The 26751-nt window shown below is 44.7% G+C and overlaps 1 protein-coding gene across 8 annotated transcripts in view; it reads left to right on the top strand.

Moving 5' to 3' along the window:
• TMEM62 (transmembrane protein 62) overlaps nt 1-26751 on the top strand; it is a 61682-nt gene that overhangs the window by 27388 nt on the left and 7543 nt on the right. For all 8 annotated transcript variants that reach the window (XM_059703739.1, XM_059703731.1, XM_059703750.1 and 5 more), the window contains 4 exons: nt 4919-5071; nt 7668-7827; nt 21116-21229; nt 24936-25020. In XM_059703739.1, coding sequence (XP_059559722.1) covers nt 4919-5071; nt 7668-7827; nt 21116-21229; nt 24936-25020 — 512 coding nt within the window. The remainder of the gene's footprint in view (nt 1-4918; nt 5072-7667; nt 7828-21115; nt 21230-24935; nt 25021-26751) is intronic.

The following is a 26751-nucleotide window of genomic DNA, read 5'->3' as shown; positions in this document are numbered from 1 at the left end:
CCTAACTGCCTCTGCCTTGGCCTCTGCCACCGTGGCTTTGTCTGGAAGGACAACCAGAAGATGTCCAGTTGACCTGGTTTAATTAGCATATTACCCTTTTATTAGTATAGATTAGTCAGCTCAGACAGCCAAAACAAAATATCATAAATTTGTGTGCCTTAAACAACAGAAATGTATTTTTCTCACAGTTCTGGATGCTGGAATTTGGGGTCAGGGTACCAGCATAGCATCATCCCATACACCAGAAAGTGGAGGATCCATTGCCAGTCAGGGCACATACCCAGGTTGCAGATTCAATACCCAGTCCAGTGAGTGCAGGAAACAATGGAACAATGTTTCTCTCTCCCTTCTCTCTGAGATCAATTAAAATGAATGATAAATAATGTTCTCTAAGTATGGTTTTAACAGGAAAGACATTAGTGATCTATGAAGTGAAAAACTTGTTATAACACATATATACAGTATGACCCCATTTTAAAAAAATTGATTTCAGAGGAAGGGAGAAGGAGGGAGAGATAGAAACATCAATGATGAGAATCATTGATCAGCTGCCTCCTGCACACCTGTACTGAGGATCAAGCCCGAAATTTGACCAGGAATCATATCGTGACCTCCTGGTTCATAGATCGATGCTCAACCACTGAGCCCCACCAGCCGGGCCCCATTTTTATCAATACCAGGCACATGAAGTACATGGGCAAGATCTCACTCCTAGACAAAAGTCTGAAATTGCCCAAACTCCTCTGCAGCTAGGTTTCTGGATATGAATTCGTTTCTGCCGATGGGATGCGCTTGCACAATATTTTGAAGGCAAAAGTGGGGCAGAGGCATCTTCCCGCAGTTTGGGCTGTTTGCTGCTGGTGATCATGTTCGCAGAGATGTGGAGGATTTCTGCAGCAGAATCCAGGCTGTGCACAGGCAGTTGTGGCAAAGGCAGTGCCCAGTGACCTGTTTTGTGGGAGCTGGAGGGCACTTGGGGGGGGGGGCAGCAGTTTCCCGATCCCCAGGTCACAGCTGTGCCAGAGTGCCCTAGAATTCAGTTGTGGCTGAGGGGCAGCTCCTCCCGCTGGGCAGGGAGTCTTTCCTAGGGGCCCAGCCTAAGACCCACTCCTCCAGCTTTCCAATGATTTCCCAAGCACCAATTCCCTGTGCTAAATTCTTTTCTGCCTAAAATAGCAAAGATCTAAAAACATCTTGGATCCTCTCCTTTCAACAAAAACAATGCTACACAGGGTCAGGTCTGAGAAGTGGCTGAGGTGTTGGGGAAGGCTCCCTTCTTTGAGTCTCAGCTTCCTCTTCTGTAGAACCGAGACCAAAGATTATCTGTTCATAGTTACTGAAGACCGTGGCAGCTGTTTCCCAAAGATGGCCACAACATTTCCCATCCCTTCTGTTGCCTTGCCACTTTCCACCACGTCCTCTCTCTTGAAGTGGGGCTGACCTCTGAATTCCAAGGCCAAGGCCGAAAAGGCGTGGGGCTGCAGCCCGCCCACCTCGCCAGGGTTTCCAGCTCCAGCCCTGCCCACGTCGCTCGGGGCTCTGTCTGGTGCGGGCCCTTGCCCTCCTGGCTCACTTCCCCTCCTGTCTGCCGCCCAATGCCTCGCAGCACATCATGGCCCACCTGCTGGTGCTGCTGGGCCCAGCAGATGGGGTAAGAGCCCACGTCGGGCCTCGCACCTCCTGGCTCCTATGTGCCGCTGCCCCCTACACCCCGTGACCCCTATTCCTGCTGCTGTTCCGACCAAGCCAGACACCCAGGTGCTGTGCGCGGCCTGCAGGGACTGCTATGGTCACCAGGAAAGCCTCCCCACCCCATCCCTGACTCCAGCGCCCTGATCCCAGGTCCACTTCTGCCAAGGGAGAGCTTTACCTGCGCAGCTGCCCGAGCCTGAGACCGAGCAGCTCCAAGGTACCCGGACCCCAAAGTTCTGCCAGCCAAGGTGGTGGGCCGGCTGGCCCCACCCTGATCAGGGTGTTGGGGGCCATCCGGCCCAGATCAGGCCGGTTCGCTGGCCGCAGTGGGTGTCATAGCGACTGGTCGTTAGGTCGTTATGGTCGTGACGGCACTACAGTCTCTGACTTTTTATATATATAGATAAAACTTTCTAGGCTCTACCTCTAGAGATTTTGATCGTGTTGGTCAGGGTAAGGACCCAAGAAAATGCATATTTTAAAAACATACCAGGGCCCTAGCTGGTTTGACTCAGTGGATAGAGCGTTGGCTGCAGACTGAAGGGTCCTGGGTTTGATTCTAGTCAAGGGTACATGCCTGGGTTGCGGGCTCGATCCCCAGATGTTTCTATATTTCTCTCCTTCTCCCTTCCTCTCTGAAATGAATAAAAATATATAAAAGTAAATAAATAAAAGCTGTTGAGCAAAAATATGTTACTTAAAAATAAATAAATAAAAGCATACCAGGCACTCTATGGACCAAACTTTGAGAAACACTAGGACCAGCCCTGGTGGGGTAGTTCAATTGGTTAGAGCATCATCCTGATATGCCAAGGTTGTGGATTTGATCTCCAATGGGTACATACAAGAAGCAACCAATGAATGCATAAAATCAATAAAATTTTAAAAGAGAGAAAGAAAAACACTATGACTAGAAATAAGTAATTTTCTCTTTTGAATTTTATTTAATTTTTTTTAATATATGTATTTTTTATTGATTTCAGAGTAAAGGAAAGGGAGAGGGAGATAGAAACATCAATGATGAGAGAGAATCATTGATTGGCTGCCTCCTGCACGCCCCACACTGAGGATGGAGCCGCAACCCGGGCATGTGCCCTGACCAGGAATTGAACCGTGATCTCCTGGTTCATAAATGATAACCACTGAACCACGCTGGCTGGGCTTTAATTTAATTATTAATTTTTATTTTTTAATTGATTTTTAGAGAGAGAGGAAAGGAGAGAGAGAAAGAGAAACATCTATGTGAGAGAAAACAGATTGGCTGCCTCCTGTAAACCCCCTACCTGGGATTGAGTCCAAAACTCCAGCATGTGTCCTGACCAGGAATCGAATAGGTAACCAACCAACCAACTGAGCCACACTGGCCAGGGCTCCCCTGAATTTTATCTACATTTCTAGTTATTGCTATAAGATGTTAGTGATTTAAGTTCTTCAAATAGATGATAATTGGTTTTGTTAAGGTTAATGTCTTCCTAAGAAGAAACATAACTTATCAAAAGCATATAGTATAATTAAACATAGAAAGAGAACTGAATATATCATAACTTTGATAATACCATTTAAGTGCACTAGTTTAAGTATGGATGAGTATCACTTCATTGTTTAACTATTATCAATTACTGTTTATTATGACTCAGTGCTCTGAAGATATTAGGTACCCAATAAATATTTGCTGAGCTGAGTATGTTTTCTTTCCATTTTTAACTATCTCCATTAATTAAAAAGCAGCTTTACATTGTAGGTGGTACTTACTCATTTTAGTTGGTTTTGTAGAATCTGGGTAAGAGCTACGTTTGAAGCCTATAATTAGTTGGCTACTGGCTACTGTAATTACTTTGAGCCTTATAAGACCTGTCTTTTCATGACTGAAAGGCTGTGGGCTGGGCTGGAACTGCCTTGTTCCTAATCCTTGATCGGCTTCTTTATTTAAGTGACATTAATTATGAAACTTTTTTTCCTCTTCCCACCTGCTCTCCTGTGTTCTAACCCTGGGGTTTTATTTCGAGTTTTACTGAAAGTACCTAACTTTTACCTGCCCTTACTAAACATTTAAATTGTACTAGTAAAATAGTTTTAAAAAATAGTAGATTAGTAATATTAGGCCAGGCTTTGTTGTAGATGCAAATAAAAAGATGTGGCTTAACACAACAGATGTCTATTTTTTCATTCATATAAAGCTGGTATGAGTCAAGCCAACTCTCTTCTAGAGGGTGACAGGGATTCAGACTTCCTCCATCTTAAAAGGCCACTATTTCAACACTTCAATTCCCGTACTTTGGACCAGAAGTGTGGTATGTGTCACTTCAGTTCACAGGCCATTGGTCAGAACTAGTCACATTGTCCCAACCTAATACCAGGGACTCTGGGAAATGCCAGGGAGCACAGGGAGTATTTGGTGAACACTCTTGTTTCTGCCATAGTTAATTATTTCTCAGTTCTAGAAGTTAGAAAATGCAGAACTGGTTATTCCTTTTTGTTGTTAATCCTCACCCGAGGATATTTTTTCATTGATTTTTAGAGACAGTGGAAGGAAGGGAGAGAGACTTAAGAGAGAGAAACATCAATGTGAGAGAGACAACTCATTTGCTTGCCCCCTGCACTTACCCCAACCAGGGGCCAGGGGTTGGGCCTGCAGCCAAGGTACATGCCCTTGACCAGAATTGAACTCAGGACCCTTTGGTCCACGGGCCAATGCTCTATCCACTGAAATAAACCAGCTAGGGCAAAACTGGTTATTCTATAACTTTCATTGTGCATTTAGAAAATCAAGACAACTTAACTTTTGTTAATTTCTTTGAAATTATAGAAATAAAGATTTAACAGACAAGTGAAAGGTTTCTAATTGTGTTTATTTTAATATTTTATGTAGCATTGTTGATGGTGTGAGGAATGTCAGATATTAGGCTTAAGATGAATATCTCAGGTTCAAAATGAATTAATAAACAAGCATGAATTTAAAAATTAAAGAGTGCATGCTATGTACTAGACATTTATCAAGGTACAGTTAAATTCATGGCTTCAGTCAGATCCCAGTTGTTGTGACAAATGTGAAGTATAAAGTGATAGGGGCCAGGGAAAAAGACAGAAAAACAATATTATTGACTCTGCATTCAAATTCATGATCTCAAAAAGTATACTTTTATATTTTTACATTTGTTCTGTATTTAACCTTCATGCCTCTTAAAATGTGAAGTGACTAATTGCCTTATTGTTCTCTGGTCTCTAGGTACCGCATCTTTGCTTTTGATCATGACCTCTTTAGCTTTTCAGATTTGATCTTTGGTGAGTGGCCTGTGATACTTATCACCAATCCTAAGTCGCTCCTCTATAGTTCTAAACATGAACCACTAGAAAGACTCCTTCACTCAACACACATCAGGTATGTAGAAAATTTTCAGAATTTACTTTCAGTTTGATATTGATGGAGAATAAATCATTGTGACTGCATTCCCATGTAACAGCTATGAGATGTCCCACTTTAGTTGTCTCAACAATTAAACATTATGTAAAGACTAGAGGCCCGATGCACGAAGATTCATGCAAGAATAGACCTTCCTTCCCCTGGCTGCCCGCACCACCTTTGCTCCGGTCGGAGCCGCCTTTCCGCCTCTCACCTTGTCGCATCAATGTGCATATTCCCTCCTTATTGGCTGTGGGCGCTGCCACCTTTGTTGTGAAGTTACGGTCAATTTGCATTTTCTGTCTTTATTAGATAGGACTAGAGGCCCAGTACATGGGTGGGGTCACTAGGCCTGGCTGGTGATCAGGACCGGTTAGGGCCTGCAGGCCAGGGGAAGGGACAGGGGACAGGGGGTTGGCCACTGGCCCTGAGGAAGGAGCCAGCTCTCAGCCCCCATGGGAAAGGGGCCACGTCCACTGCCACCCACCCCCGGCTCCCTGTCCCAGCCCGGGCCCCGGGGAGAAGGCAACAGGTCGCTGGGAAGGGTGTGGAAGGAACAGATGCTGGCGCCTTGCCACTGCATGATTCCCTACCTCTCCAACTCCTCCTTCCTTCGCCGCCTCACCGCCACCGCTGGAGGTGGGTAGTGGGCCAGTTGGAACCTGCCAGCTGGGGAGAGGGACAGGGTGTGGGAGCTTGGCCACCGGCCCCAAGGAGGGAGCCGGCCCTCTGCCCCTCTGGGATAGGGGCTGTGTCCACCACCACCCACCCCCGGTTCCCCATCCCAGCCTGGGGCACAAAGGCCCCAGCGGGGTTGGGAGAGGAGGTGATGGTCACCAGGGCAGGCATAAGGAACGGACACCGGACGTCAATGCTGCCCCGGCCATGGGAGGTTGGCTGTGGGAGCGCACTGACCACCAGGAGCAGTTCCTGTGTTGAGCATCTGCCCCCTGGTGGTCAATGCACATCATAGCGACTGTTCGACCGGTCATTCCAGTCGTAATGGTTGCTTAGGCTTTTATATATATACTAGAGGCCCGGCGCACAAAAATTTGTGCACTCGGGGGGAAGGGGAGGCCCCTCAGCCTGGCCTGTGCCCTCTCGCAGTCTGGGACCCCTCGGGAGATAACGACCTGCTGGTTTAGGCCTCCTCCCGGGTGGCAGAGGGCAGGCCCAATCCCTAGGTGCAGCTCCTGATCAGGCTCAGAGCAGGGCCAATTGGGGAATTGGGGCGCCGCCCCCTATCATGCACAAAACAGGGTGGGTTGGGAGGTTGCGATGCCACCCCCAGTCACGCTCAAGGTAGGGCCAATTGGGGAGTTGGGGCACCATCCTCTGTCACACTCAAGGCAGGGTTGATGGGGAGGTTGCGGCGCCACCCCCTGTCACGCACAGAGCAGGGCCAATCCAGGGGTTGGGGCGCTGCCCCCTGTCACGCACAGAGCAGGGCCCATCAGGGGGTTGGGGAGCTCCCCCCTGTCACTCAGAGAGTAGGTTCAATAGGGGAGTTGGGGCACCGCCCCTTGTCACACACAGAGCAGGGCCGATCAGGGGGTTGGGGTGCCGCCACTCTCACACTCTGGGCAGGGCCGATGGAGAGGTTTATGGCTCTACCCTGTCACACACAGAGCAGGGCCCGTGGGAGGGGGGAGGGTTGGGGCGCCGCACCCTGTCACACACGGAGCAGGGCCGATCAGGGGGTTGGGGCGCCGCACTCTGTCAGGAACAGAGCAGGGCGGATAGGGAGGTTGTGGCCCCACCCCCTGTCATACACAGAGCCGCAGGGTGATCAGGGGGTTTGGGAGCTGCCCCCTGTCACGCTGATCCCGGTGCCTCTCTGGCCTCATGGCTCCGCTGATCCCGGTGCTGGGAGGCATATTACCCTTTTACTATATAGGATAGAGGCCTGGTGCATGGGTGGGGGCTGGCTGGTTTGCCCTGAAGGGTGTCCTGGATCAGGGTGGGGGTCCCCACTGGGGTGCCTGGCCATCCTGGGTGAGGGGATGATGGCTGTTTGCAGCTGGTCACACACCCTTCAGGGTGGGGGTCCCCACTGTGGTGCCTGGCCAGTCTGGGTGAGGGGCTGAGGGCTGTTTTCAGGCTGGGACTGAAGCTCCCAATTGCTCCTTTTTTTCTTTTTTTAAATTTTTATTCTGAGCCAGCTTTAGCTCTGAGGCTCCAGCTCTTAGGCCTCCGCTCCTGAAAGTAGGTATCTGGTTTGTTTAGGTTCTACAATCGAAACTCTGTTTCAACTCCAGGTCTGAGATCCTGGCTAGCTGAAAGCTGGTTTCTGGGGTTTTGTTTAGCTTCTATTTTTGTAACTATGTTTCAAACTGCCAGCTCAGAGGCCTGCAGCGGCAGGTGGGGAATGTTGGAGTCCTCCGTTACTGAAGCATGCAAGCCCCATGTTAGTTTCAAGCTGCTTGAACCAAATTATATGAATAGTGGTCCCTACAATAGTACCATGTCATGATTCTGCCTATACTTTTATCTTTTCAGGTTTTAATAGGTTATTCTCCTTTATAAAAACAATGACAAATACCTAAAACCTGTGTTATATATGCTTTTATTTCAGAGTCTTGGCCTTTTCCTCATCCTCCATTACTTCTGTCACAGTTAAGATCGATGGAGTTCATTTAGGGGAAGCTACTCATTTGTCTGGTCCTATTTTCACACTGAAGTGGAACCCAAGAAACTACATTAATAGTACACATAATATAGAAGTAATTGTCCAGGTAAGTTAGTAATTTTCAATTCGCTGTATAAATGTGATTAGACTGTAACTACACTGAACTCCGATTTGGTGGGGAAGGGGGGTTTTGCAGTAAGTTGGTAAAGGTGAAACTAAGTTTAATAAAAATTTGGATGCATTGGATTTGTTATGTTCTGAAAATGTGCACTCAGGAGTAATTTTAGACTAAAATTCTACTTTTAGACTAAAAACTGAGTAGAGGAAAAGTGGAGTGTGCAACTATTGGCCACAGTCCCCCCTTTTTCTAACTTCAGGGAATCATTCTTTTGTTTTCTTTCAACTGTGGCCCCAGTGTCTTTTAATAATGGGAGAAAAATTCACCAATATACCAAAAGATAATAGAATAAGTCAGAAAACATGTATTTATGTATCCATGCCTTTGATTGCTTTCTCCAAATACAGGAAGATTGTGTCATTATTTTGAAAGCTCTAGGACAGCAAATTTTCAAGGCAATAAAGGATTTTTTTTTTATTTGGGGGTATGCATTCATAGCATGTGCATTCACTGTCTGCCTGGCATTGCTCTGATTTAACCTGGCAAGCATTTAATTCACTAGCACCTGCCAGAGTAGACAGTGATCATTGTTACCAAAATAGAGCTGTTTCATCAACCTTATGAAACTCTTTAAGGGATAGATTGTGCTCAGAAATTATTTTCTAAAAATAAATCCATCAATATCTATAACTTTATGGTTTGATGACAGTTTTTAACTGTTAAATCTTTTAATATTAACTTGGTTTGAAACATGAAGTAATCCTTCAGAAAACACATGAAATTATTTTCATTACTTTTTTTTTGGTCACAGAGAAGGATTTTGAGCAGGAAGGAGCTGTTTACTGAGCCCTGATGTCAGGCACTTAAATTTTTTACTTTATCCATATCATAATCCTGTATGCTGGGTAGCTTTATCCCCGATTCATAGATAAGGAACAAGAGAAGGCACTTTACAATGTCACTATCTTTGAAGTGTTCTGCTTAGGACAGGGGTGGGCAAACTTTTTGACTCGAGGGCCACAATGGGTTCTTAAACTGGACCGGAGGGCCGGAACAAAAGCATGGATGGAGTGTTTGTGTGAACTAATATAAATTCAACGTAAACATCATTACATAAAAGGGTACGGTCTTTTTTTTTTTTTTTAGTTTTATTCATTTCAAACGGGCCGGATCCGGCCCGTGGGCCATAGTTTGCCCACGGCTGGCTTAGGAGGAAAAAGGAACACAGGGAGGATGTGGAAGGCAGAATGGCTGGGGATGAACTCTTAATGTCTTTCATATTAGGAGTTGGTCATTTAAAAAAGGCTTGAAGGTATGAGTGCAACTAGAATATTCCCTGTGTCATGGGAAGAAGTAGGAGCAACCATAGGAGATATGCTCACTGTAGGAATGGGGAACTCTCAAATCCTTGGATTGCTCCAGAATCTCAGCTTCTGTAGTTTTATGAGAAAGAAACCTTATTCATATTTCTTGAAATATTTCTGGTTATCTATCTGAATCCTTAGTAAAAATGTGAAATCACTATACTTTTTATATCTTTAACATTTCTTGCAACATTATTGAGGTATAATTTACATATAAAACATATAAATACAATTTGGTAAGTTTTGACATACATACACATCCTTGAAACCATTACTACAATCAATATGATACATCACCCTCAAAAGTGTTCTTGTGCCCTTTTGTAACTACCTTCTTTCTGCGCTCATTTCCAGGCAACCAGTGATCTGTTTTCTGTCTATATGTGTTATAACTTAAAAACATTAGTCTACTGAATATGAAATAGGGAACCTGGTCCCCTCATTCATCAGTGGGAACATTATGTCCTTTTAAAAAATATATATATATTTTTTTTATTGACTTTAGACAGGAAGAGGGAAAGACAGATAGGAACATTAATGAATCACTGATCATCTGCCTCCTGCATGCCACCATTGGGGATTGAGCCCACAACTGGGGCATGTGCCCTGACCAGGAACCAAACCTTGACCTCCAAGTTCTTAGGTCAACACTCAACCACTGAGCCACACTGGCTTGGTGAACATTATGTCTTTTCAAATACATTATGCTATATAGATAAGTGTGAGAGAAAAATCTGTGAGAATCTGGCCGGTGTGGCTCAGTTGAGTGTCATCCTGTGCATTGAAGCTTTGCCAGTTTGATTCCTGGTCAGGGCATGTGCTCAGGTTGCGGGTTTGGTCCCCAGTTGGGGTGCATAAGGAAGGCAAACTGATTGATATTTCTCTCTCACAGCGATGTTTCCCTCTCTTCTTTCTCTCCTCTCCCTTCCTCTTTAAAATTAATTTAAAATTTTTTTTAAAAATCCATAAGAGATCACATCAATTTATTATATTGTATTTTACCTACTTACTACAGTGGGGCCTTGACTTACGAGTTTAATTCATTCCGAGACCAAGCTCGTTAAGGAGCTCGTTAACTCAAATTACTCTGTCAACTCAAAGCAAAAAATCCGCCGAGAGACAGCTGGTATCTCAAAAAACTCGTTAGTCGGGACACTCGTAAGTCAAGGCCCCACTGTATATTCATTGAATATAGGTTCCAGGCAGCCTACCAGCAAACATTCTCAGATCAATTCTCAGTGTGGTTCCTGAATTAGTAGCATCAACACCACCTGGGAAATTGTTAGAAATGCTAACTCTCAGTTTCCTTCTCAAACCTATGAACCAGAAACTGGATTTGGGAGCTGGCAATCTTTTAACAGTCCATCCCTCCAGGTGATTCCGATGTGCATTAAAGGTTGTGGACAGTATTTTAGACTGTTGTATCTACTTTGCCAATTTAAAGACTAGAAATTCCTATATCTTAATTAAGGAAAATCTCTGCTTTAAAACAAGAACTTATCACTGAAAGTAAGAATATTTGGAGTATAGTTTGATAAATGCCAGCAAAGCTTCTTTTCACTATTTAAAAACTTTTGTATGGACATTATGCTAAGCGAAATAAGCCAGTCAGAGAAGGATAAATATTACATGATCTCACTCATTTGTGGAATATAATGAACAACATAAACAGATGAACAAAAACAGATCCAGAGACAGAGAAGCATTGATCAGACCGTCAAACCTCAGAGGGAAGGTAGAGGAGGGTGGGGGTTAGGGGGAGAGATCAACCAAAGGACTTGTATGCATGCATATAGGCATAACCAATGGACACAGGCAACAGGGGGGTGAGGGCATGAGTGGGGGGTATGGGGGCAATGAGGGGATAAGGACACATATGTAATCTACACTAATAAAAGAGAAACATGGTAATTGGCGTACGACCGCTACCCTTTTCATTGGCTAATCAGCGAGATATGCAAATTAACTGTCAGCCAAGATGGCGGCCGGCAACCAGGCAGCTTGAAACTAACATGACCCTTCCTTGCCTCAGTGACGGAGGATCGATGGAGGAAACCAATGTTCCCCACCTGCGGCTGCAGGCCTCTGAGCGGGCAGTTTAAGAAACATTGTAACAAATACTGCTGGACTTCAGCCAGCAGATTCGCAACATTGTATGCAAAGTCCAGAAACCTACTTTCAGCAGCGGAGGCCTAGGAGCTGGAGCCAAGGCTCAAGGTAAAGCTGGCCCAGAATAAAAAAAGAAAAAGAAAAAAAGGAGCGGTTGGGAACTTTAGTCACTCCTAGCCTGAAAACAGTCCTCAGCCCCTCACCCAGACTGGTCAGGCACCCCAGTGGGGACCCCCACCCTGATCCAGGACACCCATCAGGGCAAACCAGCCGGCCCCACCCATGCACCAGGCCTCTACCCTATATAGTAAAAGGGTAATATGCCTCCCGGCACCAGGATCAGCGTGACAGAGGGCAGCGTCCAAACCCCTGATCGTCCTGCGGCTCTGTGTGTGACAGGGGGCAGGGCCCCAACCCCCTGAGCAGCCCTGCTCTGTGCCTGATAGGGGGGAGCTCCCCAACCACCTCCCCCCCACGGGCCCTGCTCTGTGTGTGATGGGGTAGAGCCATAACCTCCGCATAGGCCCTGCCCTGAGTGTGAGAGTGGCGGCGCCCCAACCCCCTGATCGGCTCTGCTGTGTGGGTGATAGAGGGCAGTGCCCCAAGCCCCTGATGGGCCCTGCTCTGTGCATGACGGGGTGGCGCCGCAACCTTCCCATTGACCCTGCCTTGAGTGTGACAGGGGACGGTGCCCCAATCCCCCAATTGGCCCTACCCTGAGCATGACTGAGGGTGGCATCACAACCGCCCAATCTGCCCTGCTCTGTGCATGACGGGGCGGCGCCCCAACTCCCCAATCGGCCCTGCTCTGAGCCCGACCAGGGGCTGCACCTAGGGATTGGGCCTGCCCTCTGCCACCCGGGAGCAGGCCTAAGCCAGCAGGTCGTTATCTCCTGAGGGGTCCCAGACTGCAAGAGGGCACAGGCCGGGCTGAGGGACCCCCCCTCTCCCCCAAGTGCACAAATTTTTGTGCACCGGGCCTCTAGTACCTTAATAAAAGGAAAAAAAAAAAAAACTTTTGCATGATGGCTAATTTAAAAAATATATGGCCGAAACCGGTTTGGCTCAGTGGATAGAGCGTCGGCCTGCGGACTGAGAGGTCCCGGGTTCGATTCCGGTCAAGGGCATGTACCTGGGTTGCGGGCACATCCCCAGTGGGGGATGTGCTGGAGGCAGCTGATCGATGTTTCTCTCTCATCGATATTTCTGACTCTCTATCTCTCTCCCTTCCTCTCTGTAAAAAATCAATAAAATATATTTAAAAAAATAAATAAATAAAATAAAAAATAAAAAAAATATATGGAAGAGTTAATACTATAATGAATTCCCATGTATCCATCAGCCAATTAAATAGTTATCAACTCATGACCAGTCTTTTTTCATCTATACCCCATCCACGTCTCTCCTTCCTGCACCATGATGTCATTTTATATGTAAATATGTCAGTATGATTTACTAAAAGATAAGGACTATTTTTTAATGTAATCATTAAAAAAAAGTAACCATAATACCATATTATACCTGAAAAATTAACAGTAATTCCTTAATATCAAACCATCCAGCTAGTGTTCAGTTTTCCCAATTTGTCATATATGTTTCTCTCTATACATTGCATTTAGTTGATTCAAATCAGAATCCAAACAAGGCTCAAATATTGCATTTAGCTGATTTGTCTCTTTTGTCTCTCACCCCTCCTGTTTTTTCCTTTATAGAATATACTAGAGGCCCGGTGCACAAAAATTTGTGCACTCGGGGGAAGCGGAGGTCCCTCAGCCCGGCCTGTGCCCTCTTGCAGGCTGGGACCTCTCAGGAGATAACGACCTGCTGGCTTAGGCCTGCTCCCGGGTGGCAGAGGGCAGGCCTAATCCCTAGGTGCAGCCCCTTGTCGGGCTCAGAGCAGGGCCGATTGGGGAACTGGAGCGCTGCCCCTGTCATGCACAGAGCAGGGCGGATCCGGAGGTTGCGATGCCACCCTCAGTCACACCAGGGAAGGGCCGATTGGGGGGTTGGGGGACCGCCCCCTGTCACGCACAGAGCAGGGCCGATCAGGGGGTTGGGGAGCTCCGCCCTGTCACACACAGAGCAGGGCCCATCAGGGGGTTGGGGCACCACCACTCTCATACTCAGGGCAGGGCCGATGGGGAGGTTATGGCTCTACCCTGTCACACACAGAGCAGGGCCCGTGGGGTGGGGGGGTTGGGGCGCCGCACCCTGTCACACACAGAGCCGCAGGGCGATCAGGAGGTTGGGGAGCTCCCCTCATCAGGCACAGAGCAGGGCTGATCAGGGGGTTGGGGCACCTTCCCTTGTCAGGAACAGATCAGGGCCGATAGGGAGGTTGTGACCCCGCCCCCCCCCCCCCCCCCCAGTCACACACAGAGCCACAGGGTGATCAGGGGGTTTGGGAGCTGCCCCCTATCATACTGATCCCGGTGCCGGGAGACCTTGCGGTTCCGCTGATCCCGGTGCTGGGAGGCATATTACCCTTTTACTATATAGAATAGAGGCCTGGTGCATGGGTGGGGGCTGGCTGGTTTGCCCTGAAGGGTGTCCCGGATCAGGGTGGGGGTCCCCACTGGGGTGCCTGGCCAGCCTGGATGAGGGGATGATGGCTGTTTGCAGCTGGTCACACACCCTTCAGGGTGGGGGTCCCCACTGGGCTGCCTGGCCAGTCTGGGTGAGGGGCTGAGGGCTGTTTTCAGGCTGGCGGGTGACGGAAGCTCCCAACTGCTCCTTTTTTTCTTTTTCTTTTTTTTTTTTACTCTGAGCCAGCTTTAGCTCTGAGGCTCCAGCTCTTAGGCCTCCGCTCCTGAAAGCAGGTATCTGGTTTGTTTAGGTTCTACAATCGAAACTCTGTATCAACTCCAGGTCTGAGATCCCGGCTAGCTGAAAGCTGGTTTGTGAGGTTTTGTTTAGCTTCTATTTTTGTTACTATGTTTCAAACTGCCAGCTCAGATGCCTGCAGCGGCAGGCGGGGAACATTGGAGTCCTCCGTCACTGAAGCAAGCAAGCCTCATGTTAGTTTCAAGCTGCTTGGCTGCCGGCCGCCATCTTGGCTGGCAGTTAATTTGCATATCTCGCTGATTAGCCAATGGGAAGGGTAGCGGTCGTACACCAAGTACCATGTTTCTCTTTTATTAGATAGGATATATTCTATATATATTTTCTTTGGAAACTGGGTCTTTTATCCTGTAGAATTTCCTGTGTTCTAGATTTTTTGCTTTTTGATTTGAGTCTGTTTTTTTTTTTTTAGCAAGAATACTTCATTTGGTGTTTTATTCTTTCACCAGAAGACTATAATATCTGGTCATCTCTTTGTTAGTAAGGTTAAGATTGATCAGTGTATTCAGGTATTGTTAACCTTATTTAATGATGTGGTGATAAATATTTAACAACCAACTTGGAGGATGTTTGGAGTGGGAGCTGCTTCATAGCATTTCTCTGATTTATACTAGTTTCCATGATATAAATATTCCTACCAACACAACATCAATTGGCTTGCAGAATTCCTGAAAATTTAACAACTGGTTCTGTGAGTCAGTCAAGCCAGCTCCAGCAAACTGCTGGCTTATCCCTCCATTCATTGGGAAGTATCCAATCAGCTTTTCATTGAAGGATTTCCAGCACCTATTGATTATCTTTGCCTAGATCCATTATTTCATTAGATTTATAAAATGATGATATTCAAATTGCTACTCCTTATTATAGGAGTATTAATTAGAATATGTCTATAAAGAAAACATTTATCTTTTTGGTGCCCAGATATAGAGTTCATACAAGAAAGACAGGATAAATGCTTTCTTTCTTTTTTTTTTTTTTTTTAATTCTTTATTGTTCAAAGTATTACATATGTCTCCTTTTCCCCCCATTGACCTCTCCCTGGCCACCCATACCTGCATCAAATGCCCTCACCCCCCTATTGTCTGTGTCCATTGGTCATGCTCCTATGCAAGGATACAAGGCCTTTGGTTGATCTCTTACCCCACCCCCCAACATCCTTTGCCTTCCCTCTGAGGTTTGACAGTCTGTTTGATGCTTCTCTGTCTCTGAATCTATTTTTGTGCATCAGTTTATGTTGTTCATTATATTCCACAAATGAGGGAGATCTTGTGATATTTATCTTTCTCCAACTGGCTTATTTTGCTTAGTGTAGTGTTCTTCAGTCCATCCATGCTGTGGCAAATGGTAAGAGTTCTTTCTTTTTTACAGCAGCTTAGTATTCCATTGTGTAGATGTGCCACAGCTTTTTAGTTCACTCATCTGCTGATGGGCACTTAGGCTGTTTCCAAATCTTAGCTATTGTAATATAGGGGTGCATATATTTTTTCTGATTAGTGTTTCTTATTTCTTGAGATATATTCCTAAAAGTGGGATTACTGGGTCAAATGGGAGTTCCATTTTTAATTTTTTGAGGAAACTCCATACTGTTTTCCACAGAGGCTGCACCAGTCTGCATTCCCACCAGCAGTGTACTTTTCTCCACATCCTCACCAGCATTTGTCATTTGTTGATTTGTTGTTGATAGCCATTCTGACAGGTGTGAGATGGTACCTAATTGTTGTTTTGATTTGTATCTCTCAGATGATTAGTGGCTTTGAACATATTTTCATATGTCTCTTGGCCTTCTGTATGTCCACTTTCTTTTATTTTTATTTTTTATTAATTAAATCTTTATTGTTCAGATTATTGCATTTGTTCCTCTTTTCCCCCCCAATAACTCCCCTCCACCCAGTTCCCACCCCACCCTCCTCCCTCACTCCCCATCCACTGTCCTCATCCATAGGTGCACGATTTTTGTCCAGTCTCTTCCCGCATCCCCCACACCCCTTTCCCCCACAAGAATAGTCAGTCCATTCCCTCTCTATGTCCCTTATCCTATTATAATCACCAGTTCATTCTGTTCATCAGATTATTTATTCACTTGATTCTTAGATTCACTTGATAGATGCATATTTGTTGTTCTTAATTTTTATCTTTACCTTTTTCTTCTTCTTCCTCTTCTTAAAGGATACCTTTCAGCATTTCATATAATGCTGGTTTGGTGGTGATGAACTCCTTTAGCTTTTCCTTATCTGTGAAGCTCTTTATCTGACCTTCAATTCTGAATGATAGCTTTGTTGGCTAAAGTAATCTTGGTTGTAGGTTCTTGGCATTCATCACTTTGAATATTTCTTGTCACTCCCTTCTGGCCTGCAAAGTTTCTGTTGGGAAATCAGCTGACATTTGTATGGGTACTCCCTTGTAGGTAACTGACTTTCTTTCTCTTGCTGGTTTTAAGATTCTCTCTTTGTCTTTTGCTCTTGGCATTTTAATTATGATGTGTCTTGGTGTGATCCTCTTTGGATTCCTTTTGTTTGGGGTTCTCTGTGCTTCCTGGACTTGTAAGTCTATTTCTTTCACTAGGTAGGGGAAGTTTTCTGTCATTATTTCTTCAAATAGGTTTTCAATATCTTGCTCTCTCTCTTCTTCTGGCACCCCTATAGTTCAGATGTTGGTACAGTTGAAGCTGTCCCAGAGGCTCCTTACACTATCTTCGTATTTTTGGATTCTTTTTTCATTTTGCTTTTCCGGTTGGGTGTTTTTTGCTTCTTCATATTTCAAATCGTTGACTTGATTCTTACAATCCTCTAGTCTGCTGTTGGGAGTCTGCATAATATTCTTTATTTCAGTCAGTGTATGCTTAATTTCTAGTTGGTTATCACAACCTCGAGGGCCTCATTAGATTTCTTGTAGATCTCATTAAGTTTATCGGCAGTTTCTAGAAAATTCTTGAAAAACCTTAAAAGTGTGGTTTTGAACTCTATATCCAGTAGTTTGCTTTCCTCCATTTCTGTCATTTGTGTCATTTTCCTTTGTCTCCGCATCTTTTATGCTTCCCTGTGTTGATAAAGTGGTTTTCTGTGCTGAGTGTCCTCTAGGGCCCAGTGGTTCAGCCTCCCCAATTACCTGAGGAGGGCACTCTTGGTGCACCCCCTTGTGGGCTTTGTGCACAGTCTTGTTGTAGTTAAGCCTTGATTGTTGTAGTTATCACTAGGAGGAATTGAGCTCCAGGCCAATTGGCTGTGAGAATCAGCTGTGTCTTCAGTGTGAGAACTTCTGTGCTGGAGACACCCCTCTGGGGCAAGACTTACTTCAAAGGGGCTTTGGTCCTCACTGAGTCTGCCCCCTGAGTGTGTCCTTTATGGTTCCATGGGGCTGCAGACTGGATGGTCCCACTCTGACCTCTTGGTTTCCTGGCTCCTGGATCTCTAGAGAGGTGCTAATCTAGCCTTTGCCTGAGGCTATTCAGCAAAAGCCTCCCTGCAGGGCTTGGGTGGGGCGGGTCCCACGGGATCAACAGGGCGGGGCTAGCAGTTAAGGCTGCTCTCAGTCCAGCCCTCAGAGGCTCTGCTTCTCAGTGTCCCGGCAATCGCTGCAATCCCCTTGGAGAGAAAGCTGCCCTCTACTTCCGACGGATGCCAGACAGTCCCACTTCTCCCGTATGAGTCTGGGTCCCTAGAGACTCGCCCGGAACTGGAGCTCAGAGCCTGAGGCTCCCTCCCGATTGTAAAAGACAACTGTGCCCTCAGCCGCCAGCCCGCTCTGCATGCACCTCCGCACCTTAGTATTTTACTTTCATACTGTGCCTCCTCTGAGTCTCGGTATGCTTTTCTCTTTCCTTCTAGTTGTAGAATTTCCACTCAGCCAGCCTTCCTGTGGTTCTGGATGATGTGCGTTCCGTCTTTTAGTTGTATTTTTGAAGTAGTTGTTCGAGGCAGCAAACTCCGGTGTTTACCTATGCCCCCATCTTGGTTTCTCCTGTATGTCCACTTTCGAAAAGTGTCTATTTAGGTCCTTTGCCTGTTTTTGATTAGATTGCTTATCTTCCTTTTGTTAAGTTGTATGAGTTCCCTATAAATGTAGATTAAACCTTTATTGGATGTAACATTGGCAAATATGTTCTCCCATGCAATGGTCTTTCTTGTTGTTTTGTTGATGGCTTCTTTTGCTGTGCAGAAGCTTTTTATTTTGATGTAGTCCAATTTGTTTATTTTCTCTTTATTTTCCATTGTCCTAGGAGATATATCTGCAGGATAAATTCTTAATTCTTCCCCCACCTCCCTTTTCTAAACCAGTGTTCAGAATAATGAGTTGTTCTTTAGTATCTGCCAAAGATAATGATATGAGTCTTCTAGTTTTAGAATCATTATGAATGCAACATTTTAAAATTCATATGTAGCATGTTTTAATCCATTGATTTATTCTTTTTTATGTTCAAATTGTTCCGTCTTTGGCTGCCGGGAGCCGGTCCATCCTTGCTGTTTCAAGGGACCTGGCATATATGGCATATGGTTCTTAATATGTTTGCTCACCTTCTTGGCGCTGTGTTTTAACCAAGGTCACCTCTCCGAGAAAGGTTGAATCCCCAGGTAGGGATTTTCCCCTGAAGTTAGGGAGGGGATGAACTCCTTAACTAAGTGCCAGGCGGGTAGTTAATCAATTTAACTACAAACAATCATGCTTAAGCTACATAATCTTTACTCCCTGGAATGGAGATAAGAAACGCCCTAACCTTTGTAATAGAAATTGATAGGATTGGAATCAACTGGTATAAATACAGATACAACAAGACAGCAGAAGACAGAACTCAGAACACAGAACTCAGAACACAGAACTCAGAAGACAGGACCAAGAGAGACAGAGCCTAGGCACGGAACCTACAGGGAGCGTTCTCCGGAGACGGAGGAGCTTCGCTGGAGAGAGCATGGCAGGGGATCCTGGACAGAGGCTGGCCTCAGAGCCTGGAGACGGAGCCTAGCGAGAGAACATGGCAAAAGATCCTGGACTGAACCTGACTACAGAAATTGGCAAGAGAACCTGACTAGAACCTGGTGACTGAACCTGACTGGAGTACCTGGCCACAGAACCTGGCTGGAGATCCGAAGCAGAACCTCTCTGGAGATCCAGACCAGAACTTGGCTGTAGATCCTGGCTGTAGATCCTGGCTAGGCTGCTGATCAACTGAACGCTGTCTCCGTGTCCTTCCTTCATCGCCGACTCCATCCACACCTTTGGGGAACCCCTGGACCTGCTGGGGCAGGACCCCGGCATTTGGCTAGTGGGAACATCTCCAAATTGGTCACTAAGTCCTTTGATACAATCCTAATAGTCTTTGTTAGTTTTTTTTTTTTTTTTGCTTTCCCATATGACAAGATAGTCTAAGCCCTTCTTATGCATTTCTTACTCAAGAACTGGAATCAGCCATTTTTCTAAAGAGCACTGGTTCTTTATAGTGAAAAACGATACTTTGAGACCACAATTGGCACTAGCCCAGCTAGTTCACAGCTATTGGGTTTGTTGTTATTTCTAGGCCTTTTCAGTGAACATAGGGAAATAAAGATTTTTTAAAAAGAAAATATGCTTCACCGATACAGCTCCTAGGGCATTGGAAACTAAAGAGAAAATAAACAAATGGGACTACATCAAAATAAAAAGTTTCTCCACAGCAAAAGAAACCATCAACAAAACAACAAGAAAACCCACTGCGTGGGAGAACATATTTGCCAATGTCATATCTGATAAGGGCCTAATCTCCAAAATTTATAGGGAACTCATACAATTTAACAAAAGGAAGATAAACAATCCAATCAAAAAATGGGCAAAGGACCTAAGTAGATACCTTTCAAAAGAGGACGTTCAGAAAGCCAAGAGACATATGAAAACATGCTCAAAGTCACCAATCATCCGAGAGATGCAAATCAAAACAACAATGAGGTACCATCTCACACCTGTCAGACTGGCTATCATCAACAAATCAACAAACGACAAGTGCTGGAGAGGCTGTGGAGAAAAAGAAACACTTGTGCACTGCTGGTGGGAATGCAGACTTGTTCAGCCACTATGGAAGACAGTATGGAGTTTCCTCAAAAAACTAAAAATGGAACTCCCATTTGACCCTGTGATCCCACTTCTAGGAATATATCCCAGGAAACCAGAAACACCAATCAGAAAGGATATATGCACCCCTATGTTCATAGCAGCACAATTCACCATAGCTAAGATCTGGAAACAGCCTAAGTGCCCATCAGTAGATGAATGGATTAGAAAGCAGTGGTACATCTACACGATGGAATACTATGCTGCTGTAAAAAAGAAGGAACTCTTACCATTTGCAACAGCATGGATGGAACTGGAGAGCATTATGCTAAGTGAAATAAGCCAGTCAATGAAGGAAAAATACCACATGATGTCACTCATTTCTGGATAATAAAGACCATTATAAACTTATGAACAAAAATAGATACAGAGGCAGAGCTGCCTCGAATAGATTGTCAAACTACAGCAGGAAGGCCGGGGAGGGTGGGAGGGCTGGAGGGGGGCGGGTAAGAGATCAACCAAAGGACTTGTATGCATGCATATAAGCATAACCAATGGACACAAGACACTGGGGGGTAGGGGAGGCCAGGGGATTGTCAAGGGCGGGGGAAAAAAAGGAGACATATGTAATACTCTTTGTAATACTTTAAGCAATAAAAAAAAAAAAATCAGGTACATAAATGGACTTAGAAGTATTCAGTGCTTTCCTGTTGTTACTACCATTATTGCCACGTCAGAATGTAACTAAGGATCATTTCGTAAAGTTTACTTTGTAAATTAAAAAGAAAAAGAAAAAAAAAAAGAAAATATGTTGTGAGAACATGGTGACATTTCCAATTTAAATCTAGAATTACAAGGTTTTATGTAAAAGTGCTTGTAGGAAGAATAAAAAATAAATGAAAAAAAAAGTAGCATGATAATTTCTTCTCTGCTCTGCTTCTAACTAGGATTCTGCTGGGAGAAGTAAGAGTGTTCACCACATATTTTCTCTTGAAGAGAATAATCAGCTCAGATTTGACCCTCTAGCATCTTTTATTCTTCTTACAGATTACTGCATGGTGGTGAGTAAATTCAACCTAATGTTGTGTGTGTTTCTACTGGATTTGGTAGGTCCAAAATCATAAATAATTATGTGATGAGAAAGCTGAACCTTATAAAAAAGAAAAAATTAGTTATTCATCTAGAAGAGTAAAATGTTTTTAAGTTGAAAGACATAGACAAGTAATACCTGTTTTGGGATCTGTCTCTAACCAATGCCATTAAACCAGGATAACTAAAGGAATTATAGGGACTGTGTGTCCTACACAACAAACAATATGTGCTAAATGTAGAAGACTTGGAAATTTTAGAAATAAAGTGAAACCATTCCAACATCATTCTTTGATCACACTACCCATTATAACCATTGTATTTGTCATTATGATATTCTGTTTTCTCTCATATACATTTGTATATGAGTTTTTAGTATAAAATAGTAAGTAAACTTTTAGTTCTCTTTTGCTTTCTGATTTTTCCCATGGAGGAATTTGTTTTACTAGTATCTTATATCAATTTATATTATTTAATAACATGATGTTATTGACTGCATTATATTGTCATAGATACACCTTAAGCATTTTTTTTTTAAATGTTTGAGACCAAGCATCCCTGTCTTACTACGGAAATGAATCAGACAGAGATTGTAGGAAACATTCTCAGCAGGGGTAAGCATTTCCCTATTGCTGGGTGTTTGTTTCCAATTTTTTCCTCTACTATATAAATACTGCTTATATCTAAGTTTTTGCATATAGTAGTTTTGGGGAATAAATTCCTAGAAGTGAATTGCTAGATGAAAGAGTTGACACATTATTCTATATACTTTACTTACTTATTATATAATTACATAAATTACTTATTATTTATTACTAGAGGCCCGGTGCACAAAAATTTGTGCACTCGGGGTTGGGAGAGGAGGTCCCTCAGCCTGGCCTGTGCCCTCTCACAGTCTGGGACCCATCAGGAGATAATGACCTGCTGGCTTAGGCCTGCTCCCGGGTGGCAGAGGGCAGGCCCAATCCCTAGGTGCAGCCCCTGGTCGGGCTCAGAGCAGGGCCGATTGGGGAGTTGGGGCACTGCCCCCTGTCATGCACAGAGCAGGGCAGATTGGGAGGTTGCGATGCCACCCTCAGTCACGCTCAGGGTAGGGCCGATTGGGGGGTTGGGGCACCGCCCCCTGTCACACTCAAGGCAGGGTCCATAGGGAGGTTGCAGCGCCACTCCTGTCATGCACAGAGCAGGGCCCATCAGGGGGGTTGGGGCTCTGTACCCTGTCACACACAGAGCAGGGCCGATCAGAGGGTTGGGGCTCTGCACCCTGTCACACTGATCCCGGTGCTGGGAGGCCTCGCTGCTCTGCTGATCCCAGGGCCAGGACGCCTCTCGGCTCCCCTGATCCCTGGCCTGGAGGCCTCTCGGCTGCTGATCACCTGGGCTGGGAGGCCTCTTGGCTCCGCTGATCGCGGGGCCTCCGACTCCGCTGATCACTGGGGCTGGGAGGCCTCTTGGCTCCGCTGATCACCTGGGCCGGGAGGCCTCTCGGATCCACTGATCGCGGGGCCGGGAGGCCTCTCGGCTCCGCTGATCACCTGGACTCCCCTGATCACCTGGGCTGGGAGGCCTCTCGGCTCCGCTGATCACCGGGGCCGGGAGGCCTCTCGCCTCCGCTGACCACCGGGGCTGGGAGGCCTCTTGGCTCCGCTGATCTCGGGGCCTCCGACTCTGCTGATCGCGGGCCGGGAGGCCTCTCGGCTCTGCTGATCACCGGGGCTGGGAGGCCTCTCGACTCCGCTGATCACCGGGGCTGGGAGGCCTCTCGACTCCACTGATCACCTGGGCTGGGAGGCCTCTCGACTCCGATGATCACCTGGGCTGGGAGGCCTCTCGGATCCACTGATCGCGGGGCAGGGAGGCCTCTCGGCTCGGATGATAACCGGGGCTGGGGGGCCTCTAGGCTCTGCTGATCGCGGGGCTGGGCCGACTCTCGCCTCCCTGATTGCGGGGCTGGGCCGACTCTGGCCTCCGCTGATCTCGGGGCCGGGAGTCCTCTCGGCTCCGCTGATCGTGGGGCCTGGAGGCCTCTCGACTCTGCTGATCCCAGGCCCTGAGGCCTCTCTGCCCTGCTGCTTCAGGGCTGTTTGGCTTCGCTCTGCTTGGAGCCTGAGTATGCAAATTAACCGCCATCTTTTAGCTTCTATAATTGAAACATTGTATCTTTTGGAGTTGTTGCTTCAGGAGCTCAGAGCCCCGCAGCTGCGGGGATCCTTGACTTTCTCCATCGCTGGGGCAACCAAGCCTCCTGTTCTCAGCTGCCTGGCTGCCAGCCGCCATCTTGGCTGACAGTTAATTTGCATATCTCACTGATTAGCCAATGAAAAAGGTATCGGTCGTACGCCAATTACCATTTTTCTCTTTTATTAGTATAGGATATTCATTGTTTTTTTGCTTTTGTTTTTTGTCTATCCTCCTTTAGTAAAACATAAGCCCTATGAAGGCAGGGATCTTTATCTGGTATGCCTAACACCTAGTAGGCCCTCAATAAAGATTTCTTGAGCAAATAAATGGGTATATATATTTTTTTAGTTTTTAATATACACTGTCAAATAGTGTTCCAGAGAAGCTGTGGCAATTTATACTCTATTTCCCTCAGATCTCACCTATCCTGGGTATTAACATGAAATCTTCAAAAGATATACACTACAATGTTAAGAAGAAAATTTAAACCTCCTTTAATTTCACCTCCTCACACTTAAACTGTGAATTGATTATTATTTTAATTGGCTTTTATTACTTGTGTGATTGTGTTGCGTAAAACTATGACTAACGGGTATTTGTATCTAATTTTTACAAAATTTTTGTGTCATTTTTCTTTTGGGGATTTTTAATAACTACTTAGATCAGGCTTTGAAAATGTTGATGTTCTATGAATTATCTGGGAATATTAGTAAAAGGCATAGTCTAATCAGTAGGGCTGAGGTGGGGCCTGAGGTTCTGCATTCCTAACAAGCTCAAGACGATTCCAAAGATGACCTTTGAGAAACAAGGATCTAAATTACATTTCTTTACTGTTAGTTAATCACCGAGTGAATGACTTCTTGATGGAGAAAGCAAAAAGAAAGTGCAGTCTCTGTTCACTCAGCTGCAGTGTACTGTGCACTGGTTTTTTTATTCTTATACAAATTTAATCAATTTTTAAAAATTGATTTCAAAGAGGAAGGGAGAGGGAGAGAGAGAGAAACATCAATGATAAGAGAAAACCATTGATTGGCTGCCTCTTGTATGACCCCTACTGGGGATCGAGCCCGCAACCTGGGCATGTGCCCTTGACCGGAATCGAACCTGGGACCCTTGAGTCCACAGGCCGACGCTCTATCCACTGAGCCAAACCAGTTAGGGCTCTTACACAATTTTAAATAAAACAAAACAAAGTATGCTTCTCCTATAACAATGAAAATGGACTATTTTAATGTGATCATTTTTTATATCTGTATAAAATTACATGGTTTCAACATGGTGTAAGTATCCAAATTCTAAAAGAGTAATGCTGAGGCAACTTATAATTTTCTTATTTTGATAGATCAGATGTTTGATTTTCTTTGGCTACATATTTTTCTTATATAGTCATTTCTGCTAATGATGTCATTTTCATTTTTGTTAATGAGGCCATTTTAAAAATCTTAACCAGAGCTGTGCCCATGTATCTATTTCACAGTAACACCTACTTCTCTGCAGGCCCGGGTCCTTTTTGTGCTGATGGTGCTGATCCAGCTCTTCATTCTCATTATTTATAGGCATCAACGATATCTAGAGCTTAAAGGTTAGTCACGGTTTCTTTCATTCTTAGAAGACTTTATTTTAAAGTAGTACGTAATTTCCTCACTATTGCCATATGATAAATATGAATATAAATATAAATTGTCTTTGCCTGAGCTCTGTGAGGTATACCCTTTCAACTACCACACATTTTCCATAGTATTCTAGCTTAAAAAAAAACCCCAACAAAAACCAAAACCTTTAATCACTTGCTGCTACATGAGGCTCAACCAAAATGGGGGGAAAAATTACCATATAGCTCAAAGTTGCCAAACATCTCTACTAGACATTGAAGTGTTACCTAACTAGCCATAGTTTCACCCAGTTACCTGTAATATATTCTAGGTAATTATTCACTGTTCATACCATGCACATTTCTGCTTCTGCACTTTTGCCCAGGTCATCATCTCTAATTTAAATTGTTTTCCTAAACTTGTCTAATCTTAGCCTCCTTTAGGGCTCATCTCAAAACCACTTTTTCCATACCATTTTCTCCAACCATTCCAGGTCATAATGAGCTCTTGTTTTTCTAAGTCCCTATAGTCCTTCCTGACGATTAATTGATACATAATTAGCCAATCACTTGGCTTTACATAACCACTTCAAATGTATATACATTTTTTCCTCAGCCAAACTCTAAGTTCCTCAATGCAGGAGCCTTTGTTTTCTACTTCTTGTTTGTTTTCCACAGCACCCAGCGCCGAGTTGGTGCATAATAGACAGTCAATACTTGTCAAATTAAACTTTCCTTATCTCTTCTTGGCTTGGGTGAAATTGCTGAGGTCAGGGACTGATTATGGGGGAGGGGAGAACTCTAGTAATGACTAAACAGTAACATGGTTAGCTGAATAGGTAATGCACTACTGAATGTTTTCCTGCATATATATATATATATATATATATATATATATATATATATATATATATATATATATATATAGAGAGAGAGAGAGAGAGAGAGAGAGAGAGAGAGAGAGAGAGAGAGAGAGAGATAGTAAAACTTCTATGAAAAAGTTCCAAAAACATTATTGCCCACATATATTTTGCACATAATGTACATATATAAATATTTGAGGAAGGGCCCCAATCTCATTATGTGGGAATACCAATATCTTTGTGTAGTTATGTAAAATTTACAACATATTTTACCTGCATTATCTCACTTAATTCTTACAGCAATCTTGAGAGGTAGGAATTATTGTCCCCATTTTAAACATTAGAAAACCAAGGACTGGAGAGGTTATATAGATTGTCCAAAATGTCATAGCTAGTAAGAGACAGAGGAGAGACTTAAAACCCAAGTCTTCCAATCCCAAGTCAGTTTTTTTTTTTTTAAATCCTCACCCAAGGACATTGTTCCATTGATTTTTAGGGAGAGTGGAAGAGAGAGAGAAAGACAGAGAGGAATATTGATGTGAGAGAAACACATAGATTGATTACCTCCTGCACACATCTGACTAGGGGAGGAGCCTGCACCGGAGGTATGTGCTCTTGACCGGAATCAAATTCGGGACCCTTCGGTCCGCAGGCCGATGCTCTATCCACAGAGTCAAACTGGCTAGGGCTCCAGGTCAGTTCTTTTCTTTAAACAACACTTCTCAACTTTGACTACACTTTAGAATTCCGTGGGGAACTTAAAATCTCACTGTCTACACAGTACCAATTACTACATCAGAATCTCTGTAGGGATAGGACCTAAACCAGGGGTGGGCAAACTTTTTGACTCAAGGGCCAC

The sequence above is a fragment of the Myotis daubentonii genome, chromosome 1, assembly GCF_963259705.1.
Source record: "Myotis daubentonii chromosome 1, mMyoDau2.1, whole genome shotgun sequence".
Lineage (NCBI taxonomy): Eukaryota > Metazoa > Chordata > Mammalia > Chiroptera > Vespertilionidae > Myotis > Myotis daubentonii.
This window is presented reverse-complemented; position numbering and strand designations above follow the sequence as displayed.